At 53.9% G+C, this 25240-nt stretch overlaps 2 protein-coding genes and 1 non-coding gene across 10 annotated transcripts in view; 1 reads left to right on the plus strand and 2 right to left on the minus strand.

Annotated features, from left to right (window-relative positions):
- The first annotated feature begins 2171 nt into the window (after nucleotides 1–2171).
- Nucleotides 2172–8768, plus strand: LOC148673871 (BCL2/adenovirus E1B 19 kDa protein-interacting protein 3). Its single transcript, XM_088630791.1, has 6 exons — nucleotides 2172–2640; nucleotides 4908–5046; nucleotides 6317–6404; nucleotides 6751–6848; nucleotides 7099–7230; nucleotides 7681–8768. The coding sequence occupies exons 1-6, from the start codon at nucleotides 2598–2600 to the stop codon at nucleotides 7727–7729; spliced, it is 549 nt and encodes a 182-aa protein (XP_088486917.1). The 5' UTR covers nucleotides 2172–2597; the 3' UTR covers nucleotides 7730–8768.
- A 1426-nt stretch (nucleotides 8769–10194) lies between these two features.
- ptpra (protein tyrosine phosphatase receptor type A) overlaps nucleotides 10195–25240 on the minus strand; it is a 35294-nt gene continuing 20248 nt past the window's right edge. For 7 of the 8 annotated variants that reach the window (XM_088630799.1, XM_088630798.1, XM_088630797.1 and 4 more), the window contains 18 exons: nucleotides 24504–24588; nucleotides 21439–21512; nucleotides 21023–21159; nucleotides 20246–20336; nucleotides 20055–20131; nucleotides 19875–19911; nucleotides 19538–19635; nucleotides 18270–18389; nucleotides 18003–18169; nucleotides 16145–16280; nucleotides 15912–16061; nucleotides 15434–15527; nucleotides 14852–14928; nucleotides 14552–14686; nucleotides 14308–14433; nucleotides 13317–13468; nucleotides 12633–12768; nucleotides 10195–12455 (listed from right to left, as the gene is read on the minus strand). In XM_088630799.1, coding sequence (XP_088486925.1) covers nucleotides 12381–12455; nucleotides 12633–12768; nucleotides 13317–13468; nucleotides 14308–14433; nucleotides 14552–14686; nucleotides 14852–14928; nucleotides 15434–15527; nucleotides 15912–16061; nucleotides 16145–16280; nucleotides 18003–18169; nucleotides 18270–18389; nucleotides 19538–19635; nucleotides 19875–19911; nucleotides 20055–20131; nucleotides 20246–20336; nucleotides 21023–21159; nucleotides 21439–21512; nucleotides 24504–24588 — 1967 coding nt within the window. In that variant the 3' untranslated portion in view covers nucleotides 10195–12380. The remainder of the gene's footprint in view (nucleotides 12456–12632; nucleotides 12769–13316; nucleotides 13469–14307; nucleotides 14434–14551; nucleotides 14687–14851; nucleotides 14929–15433; nucleotides 15528–15911; nucleotides 16062–16144; nucleotides 16281–18002; nucleotides 18170–18269; nucleotides 18390–19537; nucleotides 19636–19874; nucleotides 19912–20054; nucleotides 20132–20245; nucleotides 20337–21022; nucleotides 21160–21438; nucleotides 21513–24503; nucleotides 24589–25240) is intronic. The other variant, XR_015936149.1, reaches the window with a different exon arrangement.
- trnam-cau (transfer RNA methionine (anticodon CAU)) lies at nucleotides 24172–24244 on the minus strand. Its single transcript has one exon. It is a non-coding gene; the product is annotated as a tRNA-Met (tRNA).

A 25240-nucleotide genomic window follows, 5' to 3' on the forward strand; every position in this document is an offset into this window, starting at 1 on the left:
GAAAGCTCCTTTGTCTTGATGGTTGAATCGTTGCTTGAAAGTCACTACCTGACCAAGGTGTATTTATTCTGAAATCACGTCAACCACTATCACTGCACGCAGACAGAAACCACCCATCTAATTGCCTGGCACATTCAGGTAATGTTGTGGACCTAAATTGATGTAGGTTAGTGTAGGTTAGTCTTAGCCAAGGAGCTGAAAACTAATGCAATCATGACTTTTCAATTTTTCATGTTCATTATTTACTTTTTTTCATTTTTGCTGTTTTTAATGTGTGGAGTGGGTTGTGTATATAACACATATCAATTGCCATTTCAAATTCTCATGACTGCATACTCTAAAGCAGGGGTTCCCAAACTTTTTTGTCAGCTGAACCCCTCAAATACCCCCTTGAGATCTTAACTAAATCAAACTTTTCAATAAATGTAGGTAAATGCTACAGCAACCCTCTTAACAAGCTTCGTTTCACTTTGTAAAATATTGATATTACTACTGTTGTTTTTCTTATTCTTATTATTACGTTGTTGTTTATTAATAGGATTATTTAATTTGACATCACAGTCTTACGAACCCCCTGCAGTACCGTTGCGAACCCTAGAACGCCAGGCTGGGAACCCCTGCTCTAAAGTAACAAGATGGGAGACTTGGGCGAGGGTCAGAATACTGCTACAGGGCACTTTCAGTTGTTTCTATAAGTAGGTACTTGAAGCTCAGTGTTGCCCATCTGTGTTGGAGTGCCAGCCCTCTCTCTCCCTGTGTGTGGAGGGTCAGGGGAGGACAGCAGGGCGTGGGCGGGGCCTGCTGTCTGCCTGCGTGATGGTCAACACGTTAGCAGAGCTGAGCTTGCTCTTACCTCCCCTTGCTGACATGCAGACTCGGGGTGGGGCTCACAGTTCCACAGTCACACCACAGGGAGAGGAGAGGGGAGGGGAGGGAGAGGAGAGGAGAGAGAGCGGAGGGGAGAGAGGGGAGAGGGGAGAGAGAGTAGAGAGAGGAGAGTGTAGAGGGGAGAGGGGAAAGAGAAGGGAGAGAGAGTGGAGAGGGGAGAGGGGAGAGGGGAGAGGAAAGTGAGGAGAGGGGAGAGGAGAGAGAGGAGAGAGGGGAAAGAGAGGAGAGAAAGGGGAGAGGAGAGAACCGCTCAGCACTGTGCAGCCTGTCTGCGCACAGCCAGCCCCTTCTTTGAGCAGTCCCCATCAACACAACTGTACCCCTGTACCCCCTACACCTCCTGCATCCCTTTACCTCCTGTACCCCCTACACCTCCTGTACCCCCTGTACCCACTAAATTGACTGACCCCCTGTACCCCCTACACCTCCTGCATCCCTGTACCTCCTGTACCCACTATACTGACTGACCTCCTGTACCCCCTACACCTCCTGTACCCCCTGTACCTCCTGTACCCACTATACTGACTGACCTCCTGTACCCCCTACACCTCCTGTACCTCCTGTACCCACTATACTGACTGACCCCCTGTACCCCCTACACCTCCTGCATCCCTGTACCTCCTGTACCCAGTGTACTGACTGACCCCCTGTACCTCCTGTACCCACTATACTGACTGACCCCTGTACCCAGTGTACTGACTGTACCCCTGTACCCCTGTACCCACTATACTGACTGACCCCCTGTACTCCCTACACCTCCTGTACCCCCTGTACCCACTTTACTGACTGACCCCCTGTACCCCCTACACCTCCTGTACCCCCTGTACCCACTATACTGACTGACCCCCTGTACCCCCTACACCTCCTGCATCCCTGTACCTCCTGTACCCAGTGTACTGACTGACCCCCTGTACCCCTGTACCCACTATACTGACTGACCCCCTGTACCCAGTGTACTGACTGACCCCTGTACCCAGTGTACTGACTGACCCCCTGTACCCACTATACTGACTGACCCCCTGTACCCAGTGTACTGACTGACCCCCTGTACCCCTGTACCCACTATACTGACTGACCCCTGTACCCAGTGGACTGACTGACCCCCTGTACCCCTGTACCCACTATACTGACTGACCCCTGTACCCAGTGTACTGACTGACCCCCTGTACCCCTGTACCCACTATACTGACTGACCCCTGTACCCAGTGGACTGACTGTACCCCTGTACCCCTGTACCCAGTGGACTGTGTCCTGAGATGGTGTGTCCTGCCAGGACAGGCGGCAGCTCCCCGGAAACCCCGCATTGGATAGAGCTGTTAGACGATGGAAGAGATGTGAATAAACAGGTCACGTTGACTGTCTGTAAGGCCCGGCACTGTGAAGCACAGCTGGGAGACGCACCCAGTGCTCAGGGCTGTGCTCAGTTCTTGTGCGTGAGCCCGCAGCGAGCCCGTCGCTCCGGCGCTTTGCGAGCGACCTGGTCCCGACGTCAGCGACGGGCCCGGTACTTCTCCCGGCGGCAGGTGTGCGGGGCGGAGCCGTCGGCCTCCCTGCCCGGTAGGGGATCCGAGCGACGCGGCGCCGACAGACACTGCCGACGTGCGGGCGTGAGCACCCGCACACTGATCCGCGGGGAGAGGGAGAGAGTCAGCCAGAGCGGGCAGCCCGCCGTGTCCAGACAGCGCTCAGAGCCCGACAGCAGCCCGGCCATGACTGCGCCACGAGCGCCGAGCCCCCCGGACAGCCTGCTCGGTGAGTGCCCGCCGGAGCAGGAGGCGGTCAGGGGGGCCGGGGGTCAGTTCAGTGCTAGGGCTGTATTTCGCTGGGCTGGGGGAACAGCCCTGCGCGACCAACACAATCGCGTCAAGAAGGAAAAATAAGAATGACGAATTAGTTTAAATGTCAATTTAAAACAAGACGGTCCTTTTTAGCTTTTTTTTTTTTTATTCTAGGCAGAGTCATAACTAACGGTAAAAATGGGAAGAGCGTTTTTTTTCGGGAAGTTCGTAATGCAGAACGTTTATACGGTCGATTCGCGCTTCTTAACGTAGTTCGTAAAAAGCAACTGTTCAGGAGCCAGAGACACGAGTCTGCGTGCAGCCTCGGGGATTTGGACAGGTCTGTCTCTGCCGTCTCCGGGGGACTCGCCGGAGCGCCCAGCCCGGAGGCTCGCTGGGGCTTGTGACCCGGGGCGACGGCGCCCGGGGGCCGTGAGCTGTCAGCCGCTGGGTAGAGACGCTGCGCTTATCCTGGCACCTGGACCGCTCGCGTGAATTAAAGTCTTCAGCGCCGCAGGTGAGGAAGCGGGCGTGCGGTAGACACTGACGCACGGCCGCGGTGCTGAATGAACCAGGTCTTGCGCAGGAGGGCTCCTCCGGGGACATGCGCGCTGGGTCCCGGGCGCCGCTGCGCTCGTGCGGAACGGCATGTTCCGCGAGACGGGGCAGCTCGCGGTTCTGCCCTCTGCGGGCGCTGCGGCTGGGACGTGAGACGTGTTTATGAACCGTAATCAGCCCGGTGCGGGAGGTCTTCTCATGACCCTGTAATAAGCGTGTCCACACGCTGGTCTCTCGCCTGGAGAGTTTGTGCCGAGTGCAGGGGAGCTGGGGGCAGGAATACTGGGGTTCGGGAGAGGAAGGACTGTGGACTCAAGGAGGCGCAGTGGACACACAGACACACAGCAGACACAGAGTGGACACACAGACACAGCAGATGCATGGACACACAGTGGACACACATCAGACACAAGGACACACAGGCACACAGCAGACACAAGGACACACTGGACACACAGTAGACACAAGGAGCCACAGTGGACACACACACAGCAGACACAAGGCACATACAGTGGACACAAGGAAGCATAGTGGACACAATGGACACACAGTGGACTCAAGGTTCACATAGCAGACACAAGGAAGAATTGTGGACACAAGCACACACAGTGGACTCAAGAGACACATAGAGGACACAAACACGTGCGCTCCATGAAGTGGGGGTAATCTGGGGTTCGGTGCTGACTTTTGCGTGAGGCTTGCTGTCAATGACAGCTGCTCCTGTATTAAGATGCCTTTGACAGCTGTCTATCTCTTTGCGTGACTGAAAATGTGATTGTTTGGGAACAGGGTTGGGGGCAAGGGGTGAGAGGCAGTCCTGGAGTCTCCTCTGTCCAGTGTCCAGTCAGTCCCTTGGAGGCTCAGATGATCTGTCCAGTGTCCAGTCGGTTTGTTGGGATCTCGGGGTGACCTGTCCAGTCAGACTGCTGATGGCTCAGGGTGATACAGTATGTCCAGTGTTCAGTCTGCTGGGGGCTCAGTGTGATCTGTCCAGTGTCCAATCACTCTGCTGGACTGACACTATCACTGGAGTCATCCCTATCCTGTCTCCCTGCAGTCCTCTGTTCCTACACTCCTGTCTGTAGTCTGTCTGGAGTCAGATACAGGCGGATACATACAGTCGGATGGAGGCGGGGCGGAGCAGTGGCTCTGTGGCTCAGGATCTGCGCCTGTGGCCGGAAGGTTGCCGGTTCAAATCCCGCGGCTGGCAGAGGAATCCTACTCCTTTGGGCCCCTGAGCAAGGCCCTTATCTCCAGCTGCTCCAGGGGTGCCGTATAAATGGCTGACCCTGCACTCTGACTCCAAGCTCACCCTGTCTGTGTGTCTCATGGAGAGCAATGTGGAGTCTGTGAAAAGATGAATTCCTAATACAAGAAATTGTACATGGCCAATAAAGTGATCCAGATCTTATGTGGAGTCAGTTCTGTGAAATCTCTGTTGTGATGTGTCGTTGCTGAGGGCACTGTGTGCACGTGAGAATCCGCTCGTGGCTCTGCCTGGACAGAGAGAGGAGGGGGAGCTGGGGGGGTTGGTGGGCAGTTAGCTGATCTCTTACATAAGCAGCTGTCAGGCCGCGCTAGTCTGGGGCCGCCTGCCGGCTGTCTTTGTGTGAGACTGACAGTGCCGTGCTGAGCCCTGAGCTGTGCTGGGACTCCCCCTGCTGTGTGTCTGATCGGCTGCAGGCTCGTGGGAGGAGCTGCAGGCGTGCGAGGCAGGTGTGGAGGGGCCGGCGCGCACCCACTCCTCCCTCCTGCAGGGAGAGCTGGAGAGCATCCTGCTGGAGGCCCAGCTGGAATCCGAGAGGGGCAGCCGGACGGACAGGTCAGTGCAACCCGAAGGGGTAATCAGCAGCCACTGATCAATAACCAATAACTATCAATCAGCATCTCTTCAGGAAGAACAGTGTGCCTGCACTCACTCATAACCACTGATCAATAACTGTATCAATCAACATCTCCTCAGGAAGAACAGTGTGCCTGCACTCACTCATAACCACTGATCAATAACTGTATCAATCAACATCTCTTCAGGAAGAACAGTGTGCCTGCACTCACTCATAACCACTGATCAATAACTGTATCAATCAACATCTCTTCAGGAAGAACAGTGTGCCTGCACTCACTCATAACCACTGATCAATAACTGTATCAATCAACATCTCCTCAGGAAGAACAGTGTGCCTGCACTCATTTATAACCGATGATCGATAACCCATATCAATCTGTATCAATCAGCTACCATGCGTACACCTTGGAGTACAATTAAATCATTACTAATCACTGATTAATAATCTGTTGTCAGCATTAGTTGATGTTTACAGAATATGAATTAATCCAATAGACGCAGGGTAATGTGTCAGTACTTATTAACCAATTACATTACTGATTATTCTGATTATTGATTGATGACCCAATCTGCCTTGGTCAGACATTAGTAATCACTGAATTTTTATCTTTGTGCAATGATCTATAGTAATTTTACTTCATTATTTGTATAATGTAAATACACACTGGCATCACATTAGAAATCCACAATCATTATCAATTACTAATCATTATTTGTCAGTTCATCCAACCAATCATCCTAAGTTTTCAGAAATCATTATTGATTTATCATCATCAGCAATTAGCAATACACAACAGTTTTTCACTAACAATGTTGGTCACCACATTAACAAAAATATTTTACTGCTCTGGAATCAGTACAGTAAAGGACAACCAATAGATTCATACACTGACAGGCTGGGGGAACTGAGTCTCTTTAGTCTGAAGGGAGTGTCCCACACTGACAGGCTGAAGGAACTGAGTCTCTTTAGTCTGAAGGGAGTGTCCCACACTGACAGGCTGGAGGAACTGAGTCTCTTTAGTCTGAAGGGAGTGTCCCACACTGACAGGCTGAAGGAACTGAGTCTCTTTAGTCTGAAGGGAATGTCCCACACTGACAGGCTGGAGGAACTGAGTCTCTTTAGTCTGAAGGGAGTGTCCCACACTGACAGGCTGGAGGAACGGAGTCTCTTTAGTCTAAAGGGAGGTTCCCACACTGACAGGCTGTATGTGTGTAATCCTCAGCTCCCAACTTCCTTTTCTCACAGCCCTCCTCAGGTTCTGAGCCCCAGGAATAGAGCCTCCCCCAGGACTGAGAGTGAACCAGGCAACAGCACCGAGCACCCCACAGTACAGGTACTGTACACACTGGATACACTCACAGTACAGGTACTGTACACACTGTATACACCCCACAGTACAGGTACTGTACACACTGGATACACTCACAGTACAGGTACTGTACACACTGTATACACCCCACAGTACAGGTACTGTAGACACTGTATACACTCACAGTACAGGTACTGTACACACTGGATACACCCCACAGTACAGGTACTGTAGACACTGGATACACCCCACAGTACAGGTACTGTACACACTGTGTGTCAGTCGGAGGAGTGGCAGTAACAGTGTCTCTCTCTCCCTGTGTGTCAGTCGGAGGAGTGGCAGTAACAGTGTCTCTCTCCCTGTGTGTCAGTCGGAGGAGTGGCAGTGTCCGAATACTGATGTTGACAGATCCGGAAGTTCACAGTGGGTGTGGGACTGGGCCAGTCGACCCGAGAATCTTCCACCAAAGTAAGAACGCCACAGCATCCCCTGTTTGTCACTGTGGCACCCCACTGTACCCCTCAACACCCACGCTTCAGGCCCGACTCCGAATCCTGCCCTCACCTCTCCTGGAGCTGCATTGGCAGACAGTTAACAGAACATTACAGTGGAGACAGATTATTTTTAGTGTGAATGTTAATACTGTATAGCCACTTGGAGCGAGTAGAAGACACCCCTGGGATCTCACCAGCCTGTCCCTCTCTGGTCTCTCTGTCAGGGAGTTCCTGTTCCAGCACCCCAAGCAGACGGGGTCTCTGAGTGAGAGGAAGAGGAGTTTCTTCTCCTCTGACCTTCTCTTCCTCTTCATCCCCTCCATACTGGCCTCACATCTGCTGACACTGGGCCTGGGGTAAGAGCGCTCTGACACCATGTCCCCGCAGGGGGCGCTGTTCACACCTCGCCTCACTCGACAGTTCTCAAATGAATCACTGTACATCCCTCCGCCCTCAACGTGCAGTATGGTGTCACAGGCCTGCTGTCCTGAACTGAACCACTTCCGAATACTCTGAGGAACAAGACTTCACTAAAAACACGCAGGGAAAGTGATCCTTACGTGAACTGAAATCAAGCCATGAAATCAGTAGGCATGCAGTACTAGAGCTTCTGTACTGCGAACCAGAGAGAAGAAACGCCTTTTGGCTCTTGAGCCTTTCTCACACCCCTGAAGATGGTTCAGCTGCCAAAATGTCTTTCTTTCTACTCTCCAGCTTGGGACTCACTGTTTACCTGCTCCTAGTGTGTGATACATGAGCTGTAGTTGGATGTCGGTGTCCCTGATGGAGCCATCTCTCTCCCCTAGGATCTACATTGGCAAGCGTCTGGCCGCCTCCTCTGCGGGCGCGCTGTGAGCCGGCGGACAGCTCTGGGCAGCGGACCCCTGTGTGTCGTCCTGTCTGCCCTCCACCCTGGGCTATGTGCCCCTCCCCAGTGTGGGGGTGCTGGGCTTGTATCAGCACTGTCACTGTCCAAACAGCCCCTCCCCTCCCTCGTGCCCTGCCAGTGTCCTGTAGCCCCACCCTGTTTGGACATGTAGGTTTTTAAGGATAGCAGCCCCCTCTCCCCAGGGAGGGAGCAGTACAGACACGACAGCCCTGGGGTGGGGGGCTCGTTTTACAATGGCAGGGCTTGGAGTGCGAAAGAGAGTGGGCGGTCATCAGTCCTGGTGTCAAGGAGCCCAGAGACAGGTACTGTCTTCCTCCATCCCTGGGGCTACTCTGAGCCAGACCCTGCTGCCCCCCCAGTGGCACAGGCTGGCGTGAGGAGGATCACACTGGACAGCCACCACTGACCGCCCCTGACGCGCCAGTCTGTCACAGTCTGCACTCAGTCCTTAACATTAGTCATTAAGGTCTTGAGAGCTCAAGGATGCTCAGAGCTTTGTCCTAGATGATCTGCCAATTACTTAATTTAACAAGTCACCTTTTTGACTGGTCACAGATAAAATGGCCTAGGTTTGTAGAAGCACCTGCCCTGGCGCACTGTGAAAATCCTCTTCATACACAAACACTCTTAATCCCAAGTGAAAATGTGCTCCCTAACCCTTCACAAATACTACTCAAATGATCTGTCACTCTACAGTGCAGCTATTTGCAAATGGAGGAGTGCTGTTCCTACCGGCCTGCCTCCAACACCAGTCGGGGTCCAGCAGCCTGAACATCCCGGGATCTCGCTCAGCCCATTCCCGAAGGAATTGGGTATCTGCATGGACAGCGTGGCCTGTGTAGCCTGCTGCACTCCTCCAGCTGCACAGACCCGAGAGAAACACTCATTTCATGTCTCAGCCCAAAGCCCTTCCATTGTCTAAGCCCTTCCCACGGCCGCCTCCGAGACACCCTGTGCTGTTCTTCTGTTGGTGTATTACTACAAATAAACTACCCTCCAGCCTAATATTCCTCTCTGTCATCCATCTTTAAACTATTTTATTAACAAAGACGACCAGAGAACAAGAAGAACAGGAGTTCGGCCCATACAGTGTGCAGAGACCCCAGGGGCTGCATCAGGCCCGCGAGATAACATTCACAGGGGTATCACACACAGACACACCTCACACAAGCGAGCTGCTTGCATCGTGTGCATCCTCTCGGCAGGACAGCCCAGGGGTCAGGAGCTGCGTGTGCCGAGAGAGGCTCCCCCACGATGGAAGAGACACGATGTCTTGTGTATAACCTACGAGAAGTGCTCTAAAGGGACATTACTGCACTCCAGCATAGTCTTATGCCAACTTGCTACAGTAGGCGACTTATCCGAGATCCACAAAAAAGGCTCTTTTTTTTTTTTCCTTACGCAGATTGTCAGTACAGTGCAAAGCCTTTTCTTGGTATTATTAGATATATAGCTACCTTGAAGGTCAAGTAAGGGAGATGCAACACTACCTCTCCCTCACACAATAGAAGAACTGAAACACGTCAAGATTGTGATAAAATTTCAAGCACTTTTATTAGATCTTAACAGTATCTTGCTTAGAAAGGCCATTTGGCATTTTATTTATATATTTATATATATATTTCAAAATTTGATTAACAAAAACACTAGAAAACAAAAAAATAGGATTTTTTTTCAAAAGACAATAATAAAAAAATGGAGCAAAAACAAAAAACACATCTCTGATACAATTCAAAATGGTCCCGATACATTATTCTGTAGGTTTCTTTCAGAACGGAAAAAAGGCAGCAAACGTAGGAATCCAATATAAATACCCCCGGACACAGCTGCCCGGGCTGCCCCTCCACTCCTCCGGAATGGCCCCACGCCCCAGCCAGCCCAGCACAGACCTGGCAGGGCCGGAATGGCACTGGGACAGTCCTGGAATTGGGCCCTGCAGGAAACTGGAATGACAGAACTGGGAATGTGGGACCCCTCCCCACTGGTCCTGGTCACATGAGGCGCTGCTGCAGAATGGGCTTGGTTTCACAGAGAACTCCAACTGGGCCCAGCTGGGCCGCAGGAACTGGTCTGGAACTGGCCTGATGGGACTTGGCGCCAGGGACAGGCCGAGTTAAAACCACAATCACATCTCCCGTCTCTTCCAAACCAGCACTCACCTGAACGCAGCTGTGGGTGGTGAAGCCCTTCTCCATCACAAACACAAACCATGTTAACAAGTGGGGCTGAGACAGCAGTCGACCCCTCCTCCTCCCCAGAAACAGACAGAAAGCAGGACCGTGCTCCCAAGGCTGGCCTGAGCAGGGTGCTGGGCCACACCTTGAGATGGCTGTCCTTGGAAGCACCGACAGCCTGAAGACCTGCGTGATTCCTGCAGCTACCAGACTCTCAACTGGACTCCCCTTTCTCTCCGGGAGAACCTGCTCAGAACGCACCCCTCTACAACCTCACACCACCCTCGTCCTCACAAAGCCTCCACCTGTATCTGAACTCAACAAACACGAGAGCTGCAGCTCACACGAACATGAATGCGAGTACAATGAGACACACACCACAGAGGTCTGACCCACGACAGGCTCCAGACCGCAGGACGCCTGTGCATGCTGTGACGATGAAGCAGTTTAACACTATTTTGACCAGACATCTGAGGGTAAAGGTAATATAGTAACAGGCTGGTTCAGAAAAGCCACTGGATTAAGAAAGCAAGAGCACAGAAGTCTGTACAACAATGATTACTGTGCCATGCTCCCAGGGGCTCACAGAGACAGGCACTCACTAGCTCCCCAAGGCCTGGTCTTAATACCCCCCTCCCCCCTCTCCTGAGACCAGGTCTTAATACTCCTCCTCTCTCCCATGACCTGGGCTTAATACCCCTCCCTCTCTCCTAGCCCTGGGCTTAATACCCCTCCCTCTCTCCTGGCTCTGGGCTTAATACCCCCTTGGTTAGCGCAGGGTGAGGCGCTGACAGTCGACCTGACTGGCTCCTGAGCTCAGTCTGACCTCGAACAGCGGAACAGTAAAGAACATGTGGAAAAGCTCATGTATTGGGGGTCCTGTTCAAGGACTGGTTAGAAATCAGAGTCCCTGAACCTCAGTGCTTGTCTGTAGGGGTCCTGCAGACTCAGGACAATCTTTCAAAAGGAGAATTTCCAAAGCTAGACTCGCCTGAAGCGCGATTTGTGTAAACTTGTATCTTTAAAAAGTCCCACGGTCAAGCCTGGCAGTAATAAACAAGATTAATCAATAAACGTGTTCTGCGAACACTGGGTGGCATGGTGACGCACAGCCAGACTCAGCTGGGTTCCAGTGAGCTGGAGAGCCTGTCTGTGTGGAGTCTGCATGTTCAGGTATCCTTGTTCTTTCCCTCCTCCGTGAGGAGCAGGGGCAAGGGGTTTCTGGGGGTCCCTAGCTGGGGGGAACCAGCCGTGTGTCTGGCGAGCTGATGGACTTGCAGCTGGCAGAGCCCCCCAGCGCCACACCCCGTCCAGCCCTGAGCTCCAGACCGGCACCAACAACCCCAAACGACTTGTACTAAAACTCATTAAAAACCCATAATACTATCTGGAAAGAAGGTGAGCACCTCCACTGGCTCCGTCTGGGGTCCCTGTGAGCTGCTGCCAGTCCGAGCAGCAGTGGCGCCTCTGCGTGTGGGCGTGTCCGCGCAGGCTGCCCCTCCCACACTCCACACAGAACAGCTGAGACAGGGCACAGCCTCTGCGATGGGAGGCTCTGCTTCCACACTGTCACCCCCAGCCTACATTTTCACGGTTTCATCCTTAGCTGAACAGCCTGGGCTGTGACTCCGCTCACAGACACTTGGCAATTTAAGAGCCAGGGTGCCCACCGTGATGCCCCCGCAACGTCACACTGAGGGCACAGACTCCGCGCTGGGTAACTGCACTGGTCCAGGGTACACAGGGGTGCAGCACAGCAGAGCAGGGGACGGGCAACACCTCCCTGGTAAACACTCTACTGTGGCTACAGCTGCTCCTGGAGCGGGCTGCACCTGCGCAGGCACAGCTGGGAGCTGCTCCAGGAGCAGGCTGCTAAGGGCTGCACCTGCGCAGGCACAGCTGAGAGCTGCTCCAGGAGCAGGCTGCAGCTGCGCAGGCACAGCTGGGAGCTGCTCCAGGAGCAGGCTGCTCAGGGCTGCAGCTGCGCAGGCACAGCTGGGAGCTGCTCCAGGAGCAGGCTGCTCAGGGCTGCAGCTGCGCAGGCACAGCTGGGAGCTGCTCCAGGAGCAGGCTGCTCAGGGCAAGAGCTCCGATCAGCCCCCATGTCCCCGAGCCGCCATCCCAGCAGCCCAGGTCTGCACATCGCAGTGCGAGAGCAGGGAAGAGCCCCTCACTCCCCCTTCAGACTCGCAACAAAGCCTCTGTAATATATATCTGTATAGAACAACACTATGCTACATAGAAAATCTCCACCTAATATCGAAGACTAACTGTACCAGCCTCTAAAACCGAAAGGGGGAGTATGTACACAGGGCTGAGGGTGTATTAACAAGTACAATATTACAAAATCTTCAAGAAGGCATCTCTGATACTCTGGGGCACAGGGCCTCCCTGTCCCTGCCAGTCTCTCTGCCAGTCCGAGCTGCAGCACTTGCGCCCGGCTCTACTTGAAGTTGGCGTAGTCGGAGAAGGCGTCGATGTACTCCTGGACCACCTTGTAACAGAACTCGTACTGCTCCTGCGGGGGAAACGGAAATGGGACACGTATCACAGCACTGGCGCCACCAGGTGGCCATCAGCCGCAACAGCAACAATACACTCCTGCCTCCAATAATCTGCCAATGAGACGGAGAGCAGGGGGAAGAGACAGCAGATGGATGAGAGACAGGGAGAGACGACGAGGGCCGTGGTTTACCAGTGTCTGCACCATGTGTGGTCTCTGTAGCCTCAGGCTCTTCACTGTCTGAAACACGTCCAGGATGCCCTCGGCCTTCACCCGTTCCAGCACCGTGCTCAGGGCACAGAAAGTGCCAGTGCGCCCAGCGCCCGCACTGCGGAGGAGACAGCAGACCAGTGAGAGATGGGAAACACAGGGGGCAGAAGAGATCTGCAGTACTTCCGACAGACTGAGAGTGGTCAGTATCGACAGTGAGGGTCAGTGCAGAGCTATAGAGACCTGCAGCGCACAGTGAGGGTCAGTGCAGAGCTATAGAGACCTGCAGCACACAGTGAGGGTCAATGCAGAGCTATAGAGACCTGCAGCGCACAGTGAGGGTCAGTGCAGAGCTATAGAGACCTGCAGCGCACAGTGAGGGTCAGTGCAGAGCTATAGAGACCTGCAGCGCACAGTGAGGGTCAGTGCAGAGCTATAGAGACCTGCAGCGCACAGTGAGGGTCAGTGCAGAGCTATAGAGACCTGCAGCGCACAGTGAGGGTCAGTGCAGAGCTATAGAGACCTGCAGCGCACAGTGAGGGTCAGTGCAGAGCTATAGAGACCTGCAGCGCACAGTGAGGGTCAGTGCAGAGCTATAGAGACCTGCAGCGCACAGTGAGGGTCAGTGCAGAGCTATAGAGACCTGCAGCGCAGAGCTATACAGACCTGCAGTGCACAGTGAAGGGATGGTTGCCAGACTGCTGCTGCTGCTTCTGCACCGCTGCGATCAGGTTGATCATTCCTTTTCCATCTCCTGGGATGCCCACCTCTGGCCAGCCATGGAAATGGAACTGACGCACCTGCCTGGACTTGTTCTCCTGGATGGGCGGGGGGGAAGAGAATTCAGATCTCAGAGTGAACCAGAGAAAATAAGAAATCCCAAGCACAAAAATCAGCATCTCTGTAACAACTGTTAAACTACAGTATGTACTCTGTGTGGAGTGAGTGTGTTGTGTGCACTCTGTGTGGAGTGAGTGTGTCGTGTGCACTCTGTGTGGAGTGAGTGTGTCGTGTGTACTCTGTGTGGAGTGAGTGTGTCGTGTGTACTCTGTGTGGAGTGAGTGTGTCGTGTGCGCTCTGTGTGGAGTGAGTGTGTCGTGTGCGCTCTGTGTGGAGTGAGTTTGTCGTGTGCGCTCTGTGTGGAGTGAGTTTGTCGTGTGCGCTCTGTGTGGAGTGAGTTTGTCGTGTGCGCTCTGTGTGGAGTGAGTGTGTCGTGTGTACTCTGTGTGGAGTGAGTTTGTCGTGTGTACTCTGTGTGGAGTGTGTTGTGTGAGTGTGTGCTCTGTGTGGAGTGAGTGTGTTGTGTGCGCTCTGTGTGGAGTGAGTGTGTTGTGTGCGCTCTGTGTGGAGTGAGTGTGTTGTGTGCGCTCTGTGTGGAGTGAGTGTGTTGTGTGCGCTCTGTGTGGAGTGAGTGTGTTGTGTGCGCTCTGTGTGGAGTGAGTGTGTTGTGTGCGCTCTGTGTGGAGTGAGTTTGTCGTGTGTACTCTGTGTGGAGTGAGTGTGTTGTGTGTGCTCTGTGTGGAGTGAGTGTGTTGTGTGTGCTCTGTGTGGAGTGAGTGTGTTGTGTGTGCTCTGTGTGGAGTGAGTGTGTTGTGTGTGCTCTGTGTGGAGTGAGTGTGTTGTGTGAGTGTGTGCTCTGTGCAGAGTGCATACTGACCCTGTTGTTGGTGACCAGCAGGTCCCTCACAGTGTAGCTCTCGCACTCCTCCTCTCTCTTCAGCTCAATGGCCACGTCTCCGCAGTGCAGGACCCCATCGCTGGGCCAGTACTGGGCACACTTCTCCTGTGGGGGCGAGGCAGGGAGGCAGGGGGGCAGTCAGCTCCCCTGAGCTGAGCAGGGCCGCGTGCGCAGCCAGAACCACACAGAGCACAGAGCTCTTCTCCCTCCTCCCTCCTCTCACCTGGCCTCTCTCCTCCAGCTCGGTCAGCATGACAATGGAGCAGCTCTTCCACTCCCAGATCATCCTCCAGAAGTCCTCGATGGTGTGCTGCAGAGGGCCCTGGCTGGCGATGTACGAGTCCTTCTGCCTGTACCCCTGAGCGGCAGAGAGGGAAGGACAGGGGCTTGAGGTTTTCTGGGGCTCATGTCCGTGGCGGTGTGCGGTAATCAGTTTGTGAGGGGGTCAGTCTAGTGGCCTGCTCCAGAGCGGCACTGTTTGGGGAATCAGTATCTCGGGGTGTCAGAATGGGGGGTCACTCACATCGATGAAGGAGGCATTAACGTAGTCCGTGTTCTCCTCGCCCCTCTTCACTGGGATGATGACTCTGTTAAACTCGTCTGCGGAGACAGAGAGGCCTGTGAATTTGGTTTCTTCAGACACAGCGAAACAGCGGCCGGAGGTCACGAGGAACAACGTGGAAATTCCTGGAACACTGCTGTAGCTGCCTGTGTTGCAGAAACTGATACTCTGGTTAATCCTTGGACTGATCAGCTAGTAAAAACTACATGAGCTCAATGGGCGTTCTGATGTTAGGCACTGCCACACCTCCCTTCCCGTCATCACAACGGCACGTTTCAATCAGCACATTTCATTCTGCAAAACTGTACTTATGGAGGTTGTCTCATCCGCGCCACCAACACAACTGTCCCAAGTCTCTCCCACTGCCCCATGTTCCTCTAACTGTCCCAAGTCCCTCCCTGCTGCTACTCCACCAATAGAACTGCCCCCACCCCCTCTAGCTGCCCCCAGCCCCTCCCTTCTGCTACTCCACCAATAGAGCTGCCCCCAGCCCCTCCAGCTGCCCCCGGTCCCCCCCTGCTGCCCCCGGCCCCTCCTGCTCACAGGGAATGATCTGCAGGACCCGGTTCTTCTTCATGTTGGCTGGCAGGTTCCCGGTTCTCATCTTGTCGTTCTGGATCTTGATGGAGGTCAGTTTCTGCAGGAAGAGGGGAGAGAGCTCACAGCTGACTCTCGCACAGGAGCTCTGAGGGGGCCGGAGACAGACACGCAGGGCTGAGTGTCTGATGCACTTTCCCCAGGAGAGCCAGGATTTAAACCCACAACCTCTGATCTCCGACTGCTCCTCCACACTCCCACCAGGTAAGAAACTCCCTCTTTAGGGCTCTGGTTTAAAGGTGCACATTTCCAGAGCAGTCTGACGGCATGCACAGCTGGCTGGGAAAACAAATCAGCTGGACAACAGCCAGACTCCTTTGAGGCTGCTCCAGGTTCCTGACCACATGAAGAAAAGTCTGATGTGCTTCATCGTTATAGCCTGTGAGCTGGCAGCTGCCAACACCCGGATCACCCTAACCCTGACCTTGAACTCCGCCTCCAGCCCGTTGCAGCTGACCCCAGGTGTGTGGGAGTAGAGTTTGGCCAGGTGCGTCTCCAGGGAGGTGACCTCCAGCTCCGTGTCGCCGTACAGGTAGTGCTCCAGGAGGGCTTGGTAGATGAAGACGTACTGCATCTGTGTGAGAGCAGGAGAGAGCGCCCCTGTGAGACCGAGCCTCGCGCCCGCGGGAGGACGGGCCCAGGCCACAGTGGACTCACGTCTGTCTGCACCATCTGACAGCGCTGCGCCCGGATCCGCGTCACGAAGCCGAACACGTCCACCTTGCGCTCCGCCCCCATCATGTCCAGCATGGCGTCGATCACGATGAACGTCCCGGTGCGGCCAACGCCCGCGCTGAGGACACAGGCAGAGGGCACAGCATCACGGCGCGGCTCTGCAGGGCCTGACACAGACTGACCACGCCAGCAAGAGCAAAGCCAGCAGGGACACAGACAGAGACCTGCCTGTATCCACACACACAGCCCTGCAGCCAGGAGAGTGTGACACACACACACAGCCCTGCGGTGACACACACACACAGCCCCGCAGAAAAGAGAGTGTAACACACACACACAGCCCTGCGGTGACACACACACAAACACACACACAGCCCCGCAGAAAAGAGAGTGTGATATACACACACACACAGCCCTGCAGCCAGGAGAGTGTGACACACACACACACAGCCCTGCAGCCAGGAGAGTGTGATATATATACACAAACACACACAGCCCTGCAGCCAGGAGAGTGTGACACACACACACACACAGCCCTGCAGCCAGGAAAGTGTGACACACACACACACACAGCCCTGCAGCCAGGAAAGTGTGACACACACACACACACACACACAGCCCTGCAGCCAGGGAAGTGTGACACACACACACACAGCCCTGCAGCCAGGGAAGTGTGACACACACACACACAGCCCTGCAGCCAGGGAAGTGTGACACACACACACACACAGCCCTGCAGCCAGGGAAGTGTGACACACACACACACACACACACACACACACACACACACACACACAGCCCTGCAGCCAGGGAAGTGTGACACACACACACACACACAGCCCTGCAGCCAGGGAAGTGTGACACACACACACACACAGCCCCGCAGCCAGGGAAGTGTGACACACACACACACAGCCCCGCAGCCAGGAGAGTGTGACACACACACACACAGCCCCACAGCCAGGAGAGTGTGACACACACACACACTGCCCCGCAGTGACCAGAGTGTGACACGCACACACACTGCCCCGCAGTCACCAGAGTGTGACACACACACACAGCCCCGCAGTGACCAGAGTGTGACACATACACACACAGCCCCGCGGTGACCAGAGTGTGACACACACACACACACAGCCCCGCGGTGACCAGAGTGTGACACACACACACACACAGCCCCGCGGTGACCAGAGTGTGACACACACACACACAGCCCCGCGGTGACCAGAGTGTGACACACACACACAGCCCCGCGGTGACCAGAGTGTGACACACACACACACAGCCCCGCGGTGACCAGAGTGTGACACACACACACAGCCCCGCGGTGACGAGAGTGTGACACACACACACACAGCCCTGCAGCCAGGAGAGTGTGACACACACACACACACACACAGCCAGGAGAATGTGACACACACACACACAGCCCTGCAGCCAGGAGAGTGTGACACACACACACACAGCCCCGCAGCCAGGAGAGTGTGACACACACACACACAGCCCCGCAGTGACCAGAGTGTGACACACACACACACAGCCCCGCAGTGACCAGAGTGTGACACACACACACAGACAGACCTGCAGTGACCAGAGTGTGACACACACACACACAGCCCCGCGGTGACGAGAGTGTGACACACACACACACACAGTCCCGCGGTGACCAGAGTGTGACACACACACACACAGCCCCGCGGTGACCAGAGTGTGACACACACACACACAGCCCCGCGGTGACCAGAGTGTGACACACACACACACAGCCCCGCGGTGACCAGAGTGTGACACACACACACACAGCCCCGCGGTGACGAGAGTGTGACACACACAGACAGACCTGCAGTGCACCACGATGGGCCCAGCATACTGGGGGTTGCAGGTCTTGACCTTCTTGAGAAACTTGAGCATGCCTATCGGAGTGAAGGGGACCCCGAAGTCCGGCCAGCTGGTGAAGTGGAACTGAGTGACCAGGCGCTGGGGTTTCTTGCCCGACACGTCACCCACCTGACAGGAGGGGAGAGGAGATCGAGAGCTGATTCTTCATGCAGGAGCAACTTGGGCAGTGAGGAGCAGCCTCACAAGGCGAATCTGGGAATTACAGTACCTGCTGGATGCAGAACTTCCGGATGGTATAATCCACCAGGACCATCATATCCTCCACGGACACACGGATATTACCATAGGTCCAGCAGCCCTGGTCTGGCCAATACTGTGCACATTTACACTGTGGAGAGAGAGAGACTGGAGGCAATGAACAGCAAGGAGGGAGGGAGGAGTCGAAGTTGAGCCCCTATCAGGACATCTTCCTTCCTCCCCCAAAACTCCCCACTCCCTCCTCCGAAAACCTCCCTGTGCTCTGCTCCCATCCTCACACTCCTTCCTCCAGACACCTCCCTGATCTGTGTTCCCATCCTCACACTCCCTCCTCCAGACACCTCCCTGATCTGTGTTCCCATCCTCACACTCCCTCCTCCAGACACCTCCCTGATCTGTGCTCCCATCCTCAAACTCCCTCCTCCAAACACCTCCCTGCGCTCGGCTCCCATCTTCACACTCCCTCCTCCAGACACCTCCCTGATGTGCTCCTATCCTCAAACTTCCTCCTCCAAACACCTCCCTGCGCTCGGCTCCCATCCTCACACTCCCTCCTCCAGACACCTCCCTGATGTGCTCCCATCCTCACACTCCCTCCTCCAGACACCTCCCTGATGTGCTCCTATCCTCACACTCCCTCCTCCAGACACCTCCCTGATGTGCTCCTATCCTCACACTCCTTCCTCCAGACACCTCCCTGCGCTCTGCTCCCATCCTCACACTCCCTCCTCCGAACACCTCCCTGATCTGTGCTGCCGTCCTCAAACTCCAACTACTGGATTCCTATAGTTTTAGTTAATGCGCATCAAAATAAATAAGGTTAATAATTAATAACATATAAGTTGTCCATTGCAGACAATTTCTGCATTACTTCACATTAAATGTGATTAATGGAGTGAAATGATCTGCATTAATTTTAACAATGAACCATGTTAGTCGTGTGAGTTTTATTTTTAAGAACTTGTTGTTAAAAGCACAGGAGAAGCTAAGCCGATGGTCCAGTCCAACACCTGCTCTCTCCTCCTCGGTAAAGAGACGCCTGTGTGTGACGTGTGCCCAGGCCCTCCGGGGCTGAGCCAGTGGCAGACGCAGTGTTTGCCCGTGGGGATGTTTCAGGAAGTGCAGGTGTCCAGAACACCTGATGTGGGCGATGAGCTCCAGTCTTGCCCGGGGCTGACCCCAGCAGTGCTCACTATCTGGAGCACCCCTGTGTTTTGGGGTGCGCAGCAGGCAGGGACGCTGGGGGGTCAGGCTCGGGGTATGATGACCCTCCCTCACCTCTTTGCGCTCCTTCAGGTTGGTCACCATGACGATGGTAGCAGTGTTCTGTTCCCAAATCATCCTCCAGAAGTCATTGACGGTCTCCTCCTTCGGGCCTGGGACACAGTAGAGACAGAGGGACATGGGAGGGACAGGGAGACACGGGAGGGACACAGTAGGGAAACAGAGACACGGGAGGGACACAGGGAGAAACTGAGTGCTTGACCAATTCCGTCACCTTTCAGGATCTTTACAGGAGCGATGAGGAAAGAGGCTCGGGCTGGGAGGCCCTTCCTGTCCAGCCCGCAGATGAGCGTGCGGCGGTGTGTCTGTGAGACTCTAACAGGGCGATTACCTTGAGCCGCGACGAACTTGTTCTTCTCCTGGTAACCCTAAAAACAGACACATAGATGAGACTCCTCCATCTCTCCTCATCTAGCCTCACCCTCTCCCCACCTCTCCTCCCTCCCCTCCCTCCGATTCTCCATCTCTCCGAGCACCCCGCCAGCCAACGCAGCTGCAGACTCTCACTCACATTGATGTAGGAGGCGTTGATGAAGTCCGAATCTGGGACGCCCTCTAGCGGTGCGAGGTGGACCCGCGAGTGGTCATCTGCGGCAGGGAGACAGTATGAGCGCACAGGGCAGGACACCGGGAGAGAGACCAAGAGCAGGAGCAGGAGGGAGGACAGGACGAGGAAGAGAGCAGCAGGAAGTTCCGACTCACAGGGCAGGATATTGACGTATCTGTTCTTCTCCTTGTTCTCCTCTTTGGACGCTGCATCACAGGAGGCCTGGATGGGACACACGGGCAGGGCCTGCCGAGACACGCGCACAGCGTTAGCAAGGCTGGCAGACACAGCGGCTCTTTCTGAACTTCAGAGAACTGCCCCGTCCTCGGTCCTGGTGCTCCTGTTCCTACTCGTGCATCAGATAAAGATCACACGAACTCCCGACAAGACATGTTCCACAACACACCAATGACCTTTTGACTTTTTCACCCCGATCAGACATCTCGACGAGAACAAATCAACACGAGCAGTAAAGTCTTCTGGTCCAGCGCCCCCTGCTGAGTAACATGTCCATGTGTGTGAGGTGTGTGCAGAGTGTGTGTGCATCAGGATAAGGGAGGCACTTTACACGGTTTGAGAGTGAGATTGCAGGGGGAGAGACAGTTTTCCTGTGTCTGTTACTGTTACAGCTGGAGACACAGGGGCTGCTCCCAGCTGGGAGCAGAGGGGGTGAGACACACACTCCGTAATGCTCTTAACCTTCTTTACTCTCCTCCGGTTGAAGATGGCATTTAATGCAAACATTTAAGAATTAACTAGCTTAGCCCATCTAGAGGTTTGTTCCCTTACCAGCAGTCCCTGCTTGTAAGATGATGTAGAGATGATGCAGCTGTATGGAGTTGTGTAACTATCATGTTGTAGAGCTGCATGGTATTGTGTACTTGTATAGTGTTATGTAGTATGTTCTTGTGGAGTTGGACGGGAAGACTCACGTTAAACTCCTCTCTGAAGAGCTTGTTGTCGTCAGCCATGCGGCGATTAATCTCCTCCTCCAGCTTGTCCACAGGAAGGGGCGGGTACTTCCTGTTAGTGCTGGGAGAGCGAGCCAATAGTGGCATGCTCTGGAGCTCTGAGAGAGAGACAGAGAGGAGGGGTTTTACTGATACTGACAGACCAGAATGGCTCAGTCCCCTGGGACACAGTCACTACAGCTGGGACAGCGCAGCGGAGTGGGGCCGAACCTGCAGACCCAGCTGATGCCCTGGGCGGGGCTCTTGCGGTCTGAGGCTGCAGCCCCCACAGCCGGCTGAGCCAGAAGACCAGCGTGCTGAGAGAGGCAGGGGTGGAGAAAGGACAACCTGGCTGACACACAGTCCAGGCCAGGGCAGACAAACGCGTCGGGCAGTACCTGTGTCGTCCGCTCGGCCGTTGGGCAGCCTGAAGGAATTGGAGTGGCTCCCAGCCTGCTTGTACTTCTTAAACCTGCACAGACAGCAGAGACATGCTTTACTGGAGAGAAACACATCAAGGTTTATTCCCTGCTGAGAGGAAAAGAACAATATTTCAGCTGTAGAGCTTCCTCAGGTACCCACAGAAGACTTTTACCTGAACTTGAACTTGAACTTTATTGCCATATGTAACCGGTACTGGTACAATGGAATTCTTACTTACAGAAAGTCTCTCGATTGTAAAACAAGTGTAAAAAACAAGACAAAGTGCAAACAGTGCATCAAGACAATGTACAAACAAACAATAGACAATGTGCAAGTAAACATGTAGACAGTTTGAATGTAAACAATACAGACGTGTAAACAATGACTGGAGACGTACAATAAATAAATTACAATGAGGTAGATGGTGATGGTGTAGGTGTGGTCCGAGGGGGATGGCTAAATGTGTTCGCCAGTCTCACTGCTTGTGGATAGAAGCTATTGAAGAATCTAGTGGTAAGTGTCCGTATGCTCTTATATATCTTGCCTGAGGGCAGTAGGGTGAAGAGCTCATGCCCGGGGTGGTGACTGTCCTCTGTGATGGCTAGAATTCTACCACGGCAGCGGTCCTCATAGAGCTGTTTAATCTCGGTGAGACCGCAGCCGATGATCTTCTGGGCCATATTGACCATTCTCTGCAGTGCCTTTCTTTCTCGCGAAGAGGTGTTGCCATACCACACGGTGATCCCGTTGGTGAGGATGCTCTCGATGGTGCAACGGTAGAAGTTCACCAACACATGTATTGGCATCCCCCATCGCTTGAGGCACCTCAAGAAATAAAGGCGCTGCTGAGCCTTCTTCATGATAGTCAGTGTTCACAGTTCAGGTTAGATCTTTAGAGATGTGAATTCCCAAAAACCTAAAGCTCGTGACTGTTTCCACTTCCGTTCCATCAATACTGAGTGGGCTGTGAGTGTATGGCCTGTATCTCCGAAAGTCTACTATTAGCTCTTTCGTTTTCTTTATGTTCAAGTCCAGGTTATTGCTATGACACCACCTAAGCAGCTGTACAACTTCATCCCTGTAAGTGGACTCGTCATCATCACTGATCAGTCCTATTATAGTGGTGTCATCTGCAAACTTAATGATGCGGTTATTGCTGTGTCTTGCTGTGCAGTCGTGAGTAAATAGGGAGTACAACCTTGGACTCAGACAGCAGCCTTGTGGGGTTCCAGTGCTCAGGGTGAGTGGTGTTGATGTTTTATTGCCTATCCGCACCACCTGTGGTCTCTCGATAAGAAAGTCCAGCAGCCAGTTGCAGACAGAGTTGCACAGACCTAATCCCCTGAGCTTTGTCACCAGTTGACTGGGTATGATGGAATCGAATGCTGAACTGTAGTCCACAAACAGCATTCTCACATACGAGTTCTTAGTGTCCAGGTGTTCCAAGGCTGTATGCAGAGCCAGGGAGACAGCATCATCCACTGATCTGTTGTTCTGGTAGGCGAACTGCAGGGGGTCCAGGGACTCTGTGATGGAGGAGTTGATGTGTGACAACACCAGCTTCTCCAGGCATTTCATCACCACAGATGTTAATGCTACTGGGCGGTAATCATTCAGGCATGTCACTTTTGTCTTTTTGGGGGTTGGAACAATAGTGGTTTTTTTAAAGCAGGTGGGGACCATGGACTGTGACAGGGAGGAGTTAAAGATGTCCGTAAACACTGTGGTCAGCTGGGCTGCACATGTCCTCAGGACGCGAGGTGGTATCCCATCAGGCCCTGCAGCCTTACGGATTTTCACCCTGCTCAGAGTCTTCTGCACGTCCTGCTCTGAGAGTTTCAGAACAAACTCGCCCTGCACGCTTGGGGTCTTCTCAGCAGTGCCCGTGTTCAGAGCATCAAAGCGGGCATAGAAGTGGTTCAGCTCGTCAGGCAGGGATGTGTTGTTCGTGTCAATCTCCTGGCTGCAGCCCTTGTAGCCTGTGATTGACTGTAATCCCTGCCACAGCCTCCGGGTGTCAGAGCACTGCGTTTCAAGCCGCACTCTGTAGCTACGTTTGGGGCGTTTTATGGCTTCTTCTAATGCATACTGTGATTTCTTGTACAGCTCTTTGTACCCCAATTTGAACGCGGTGGATCTATCTTTTATTTTATTGCGAATGTCGTTGTTGAACCACGGTTTCTGATTGGGAAATGACCTAATTTTCATTTCTGGTACACAAATGTCGGTGCAGTATTTAATATAGCTGGTGACCGCGTCCGTATACTCATTTAAATCTGTGTCAGGAGCTCTGAATGCGTCCCAGTCTGTACTATCAAAGCAGTCTATTAACTTGCTTTCCGCCTCCTCAGACCAACAACGCACTGACCTGTTCGCAATGGGGGAGGTCTTCAGCTTCTGTTTGTACTCAGGAAGCAACAGGAGAGCGATGTGGTCCGACTTACCGAAACTCGGTTTGGGAAGCGCTTTGTATGCTCCTTTTATTGTTGTGTAGCAGTGGTCCAAAATATTGCCTCCTCTTGTCGGTACAGTGACATGCTGAATGTATTTTTGCAGTACTTTCCTCAGATTGCAGTGGTTGAAGTCCCCAACTACAATTGAGACGGCTTCTGGGTGGGAGTTTTCGTGCTTGTTGATAATGTCGTGGAGTTCGCTATGTGCTGCTTCCACGCAGGCTTGAGGTTGAATGTAAAAACAGGAATGATCCCTGCCCCGTGTGAGGATCGAACTCACGACCTTCAGATTATGAGACTGACGCGCTACCTACTGCGCTAACGAGGCTTTGCAGACTATACTGAAGTGGCCGCCTGCTTGAACTAGAACAAATAGGCTGCTGGCTGGCCAGTGACAAGGCCACACTGCTGCAGGACCTGCACTGCTCGGGGAGCACGACCACACCCTGTTTACAACGACCTTCAGGCAGGATTCTGCACCACAGGGGCCCCAGGAAATGGAATCATCTCAAAGGGCCCTGTGGCCTTCCTGATACTGTGAAGTCTACTTGTGTCCCAGCGTCGGGAGTATTTTCACTGTGGCTCACCTGAGCATGTACAGCACGATGATGATGAACACGATGACCAGCAGGGAGGAGACGGCCACCATCACAGCAATGATCGGCGTCTCATCTGGAGAGCAGAGGAAACACTGAGAGTGAGAGAGAGAGCATACAAACACTAGTGCACCTGGGCACGCTCACTCTAGAGCACCAGAGGGCACGCTCACACACTCACTCTAGAGCATCGGGGGGCACGCTCACACGCTCACTCTAGAGCACAAGGGGGCATGCTCACACGCTCACTCTAGAGCATCGGGGGGCACGCTCACACGCTCACTCTAGAGCACGAGGGGGCACGCTCACACGCTCACTCTAGAGCACAAGGGGGCATGCTCACACGCTCACTCTAGAGCACCAGGGGGCACACTCACACGCTCACTCTTGAAAACCGGGGGGCACACTCACACGCTCACTCTAGAGCACCGGGGGGCACACTCACTCTAGAGCACCGGGGGGCACACTCACTCTAGAGCACCGGGGGGCACACTCACTCTAGAGCACCGGGGGGCACACTCACACGCTCACCCTAGAGCACCGGGGGCATGCTCACATGCTCACTCTAGAGCACCGGGGGCACGCTCACATGCTCACCCTAGAGCACCAGGGGGGCACACTCACACGTTCACTCTTGAGCTGAGCTATGTCAGGGTGTCTTGCTGCCTCCTCTGTCAGTGCCAGATGAAATGCTGGAGTGGAGCAGAGACACAGGAAGGGCACTGCCT

The sequence above is a fragment of the Lepisosteus platostomus genome, chromosome 4 (assembly GCF_059453375.1).
Source record: "Lepisosteus platostomus isolate fLepPlt1 chromosome 4, fLepPlt1.hap1, whole genome shotgun sequence".
Classification (NCBI taxonomy): domain Eukaryota; kingdom Metazoa; phylum Chordata; class Actinopteri; order Semionotiformes; family Lepisosteidae; genus Lepisosteus; species Lepisosteus platostomus.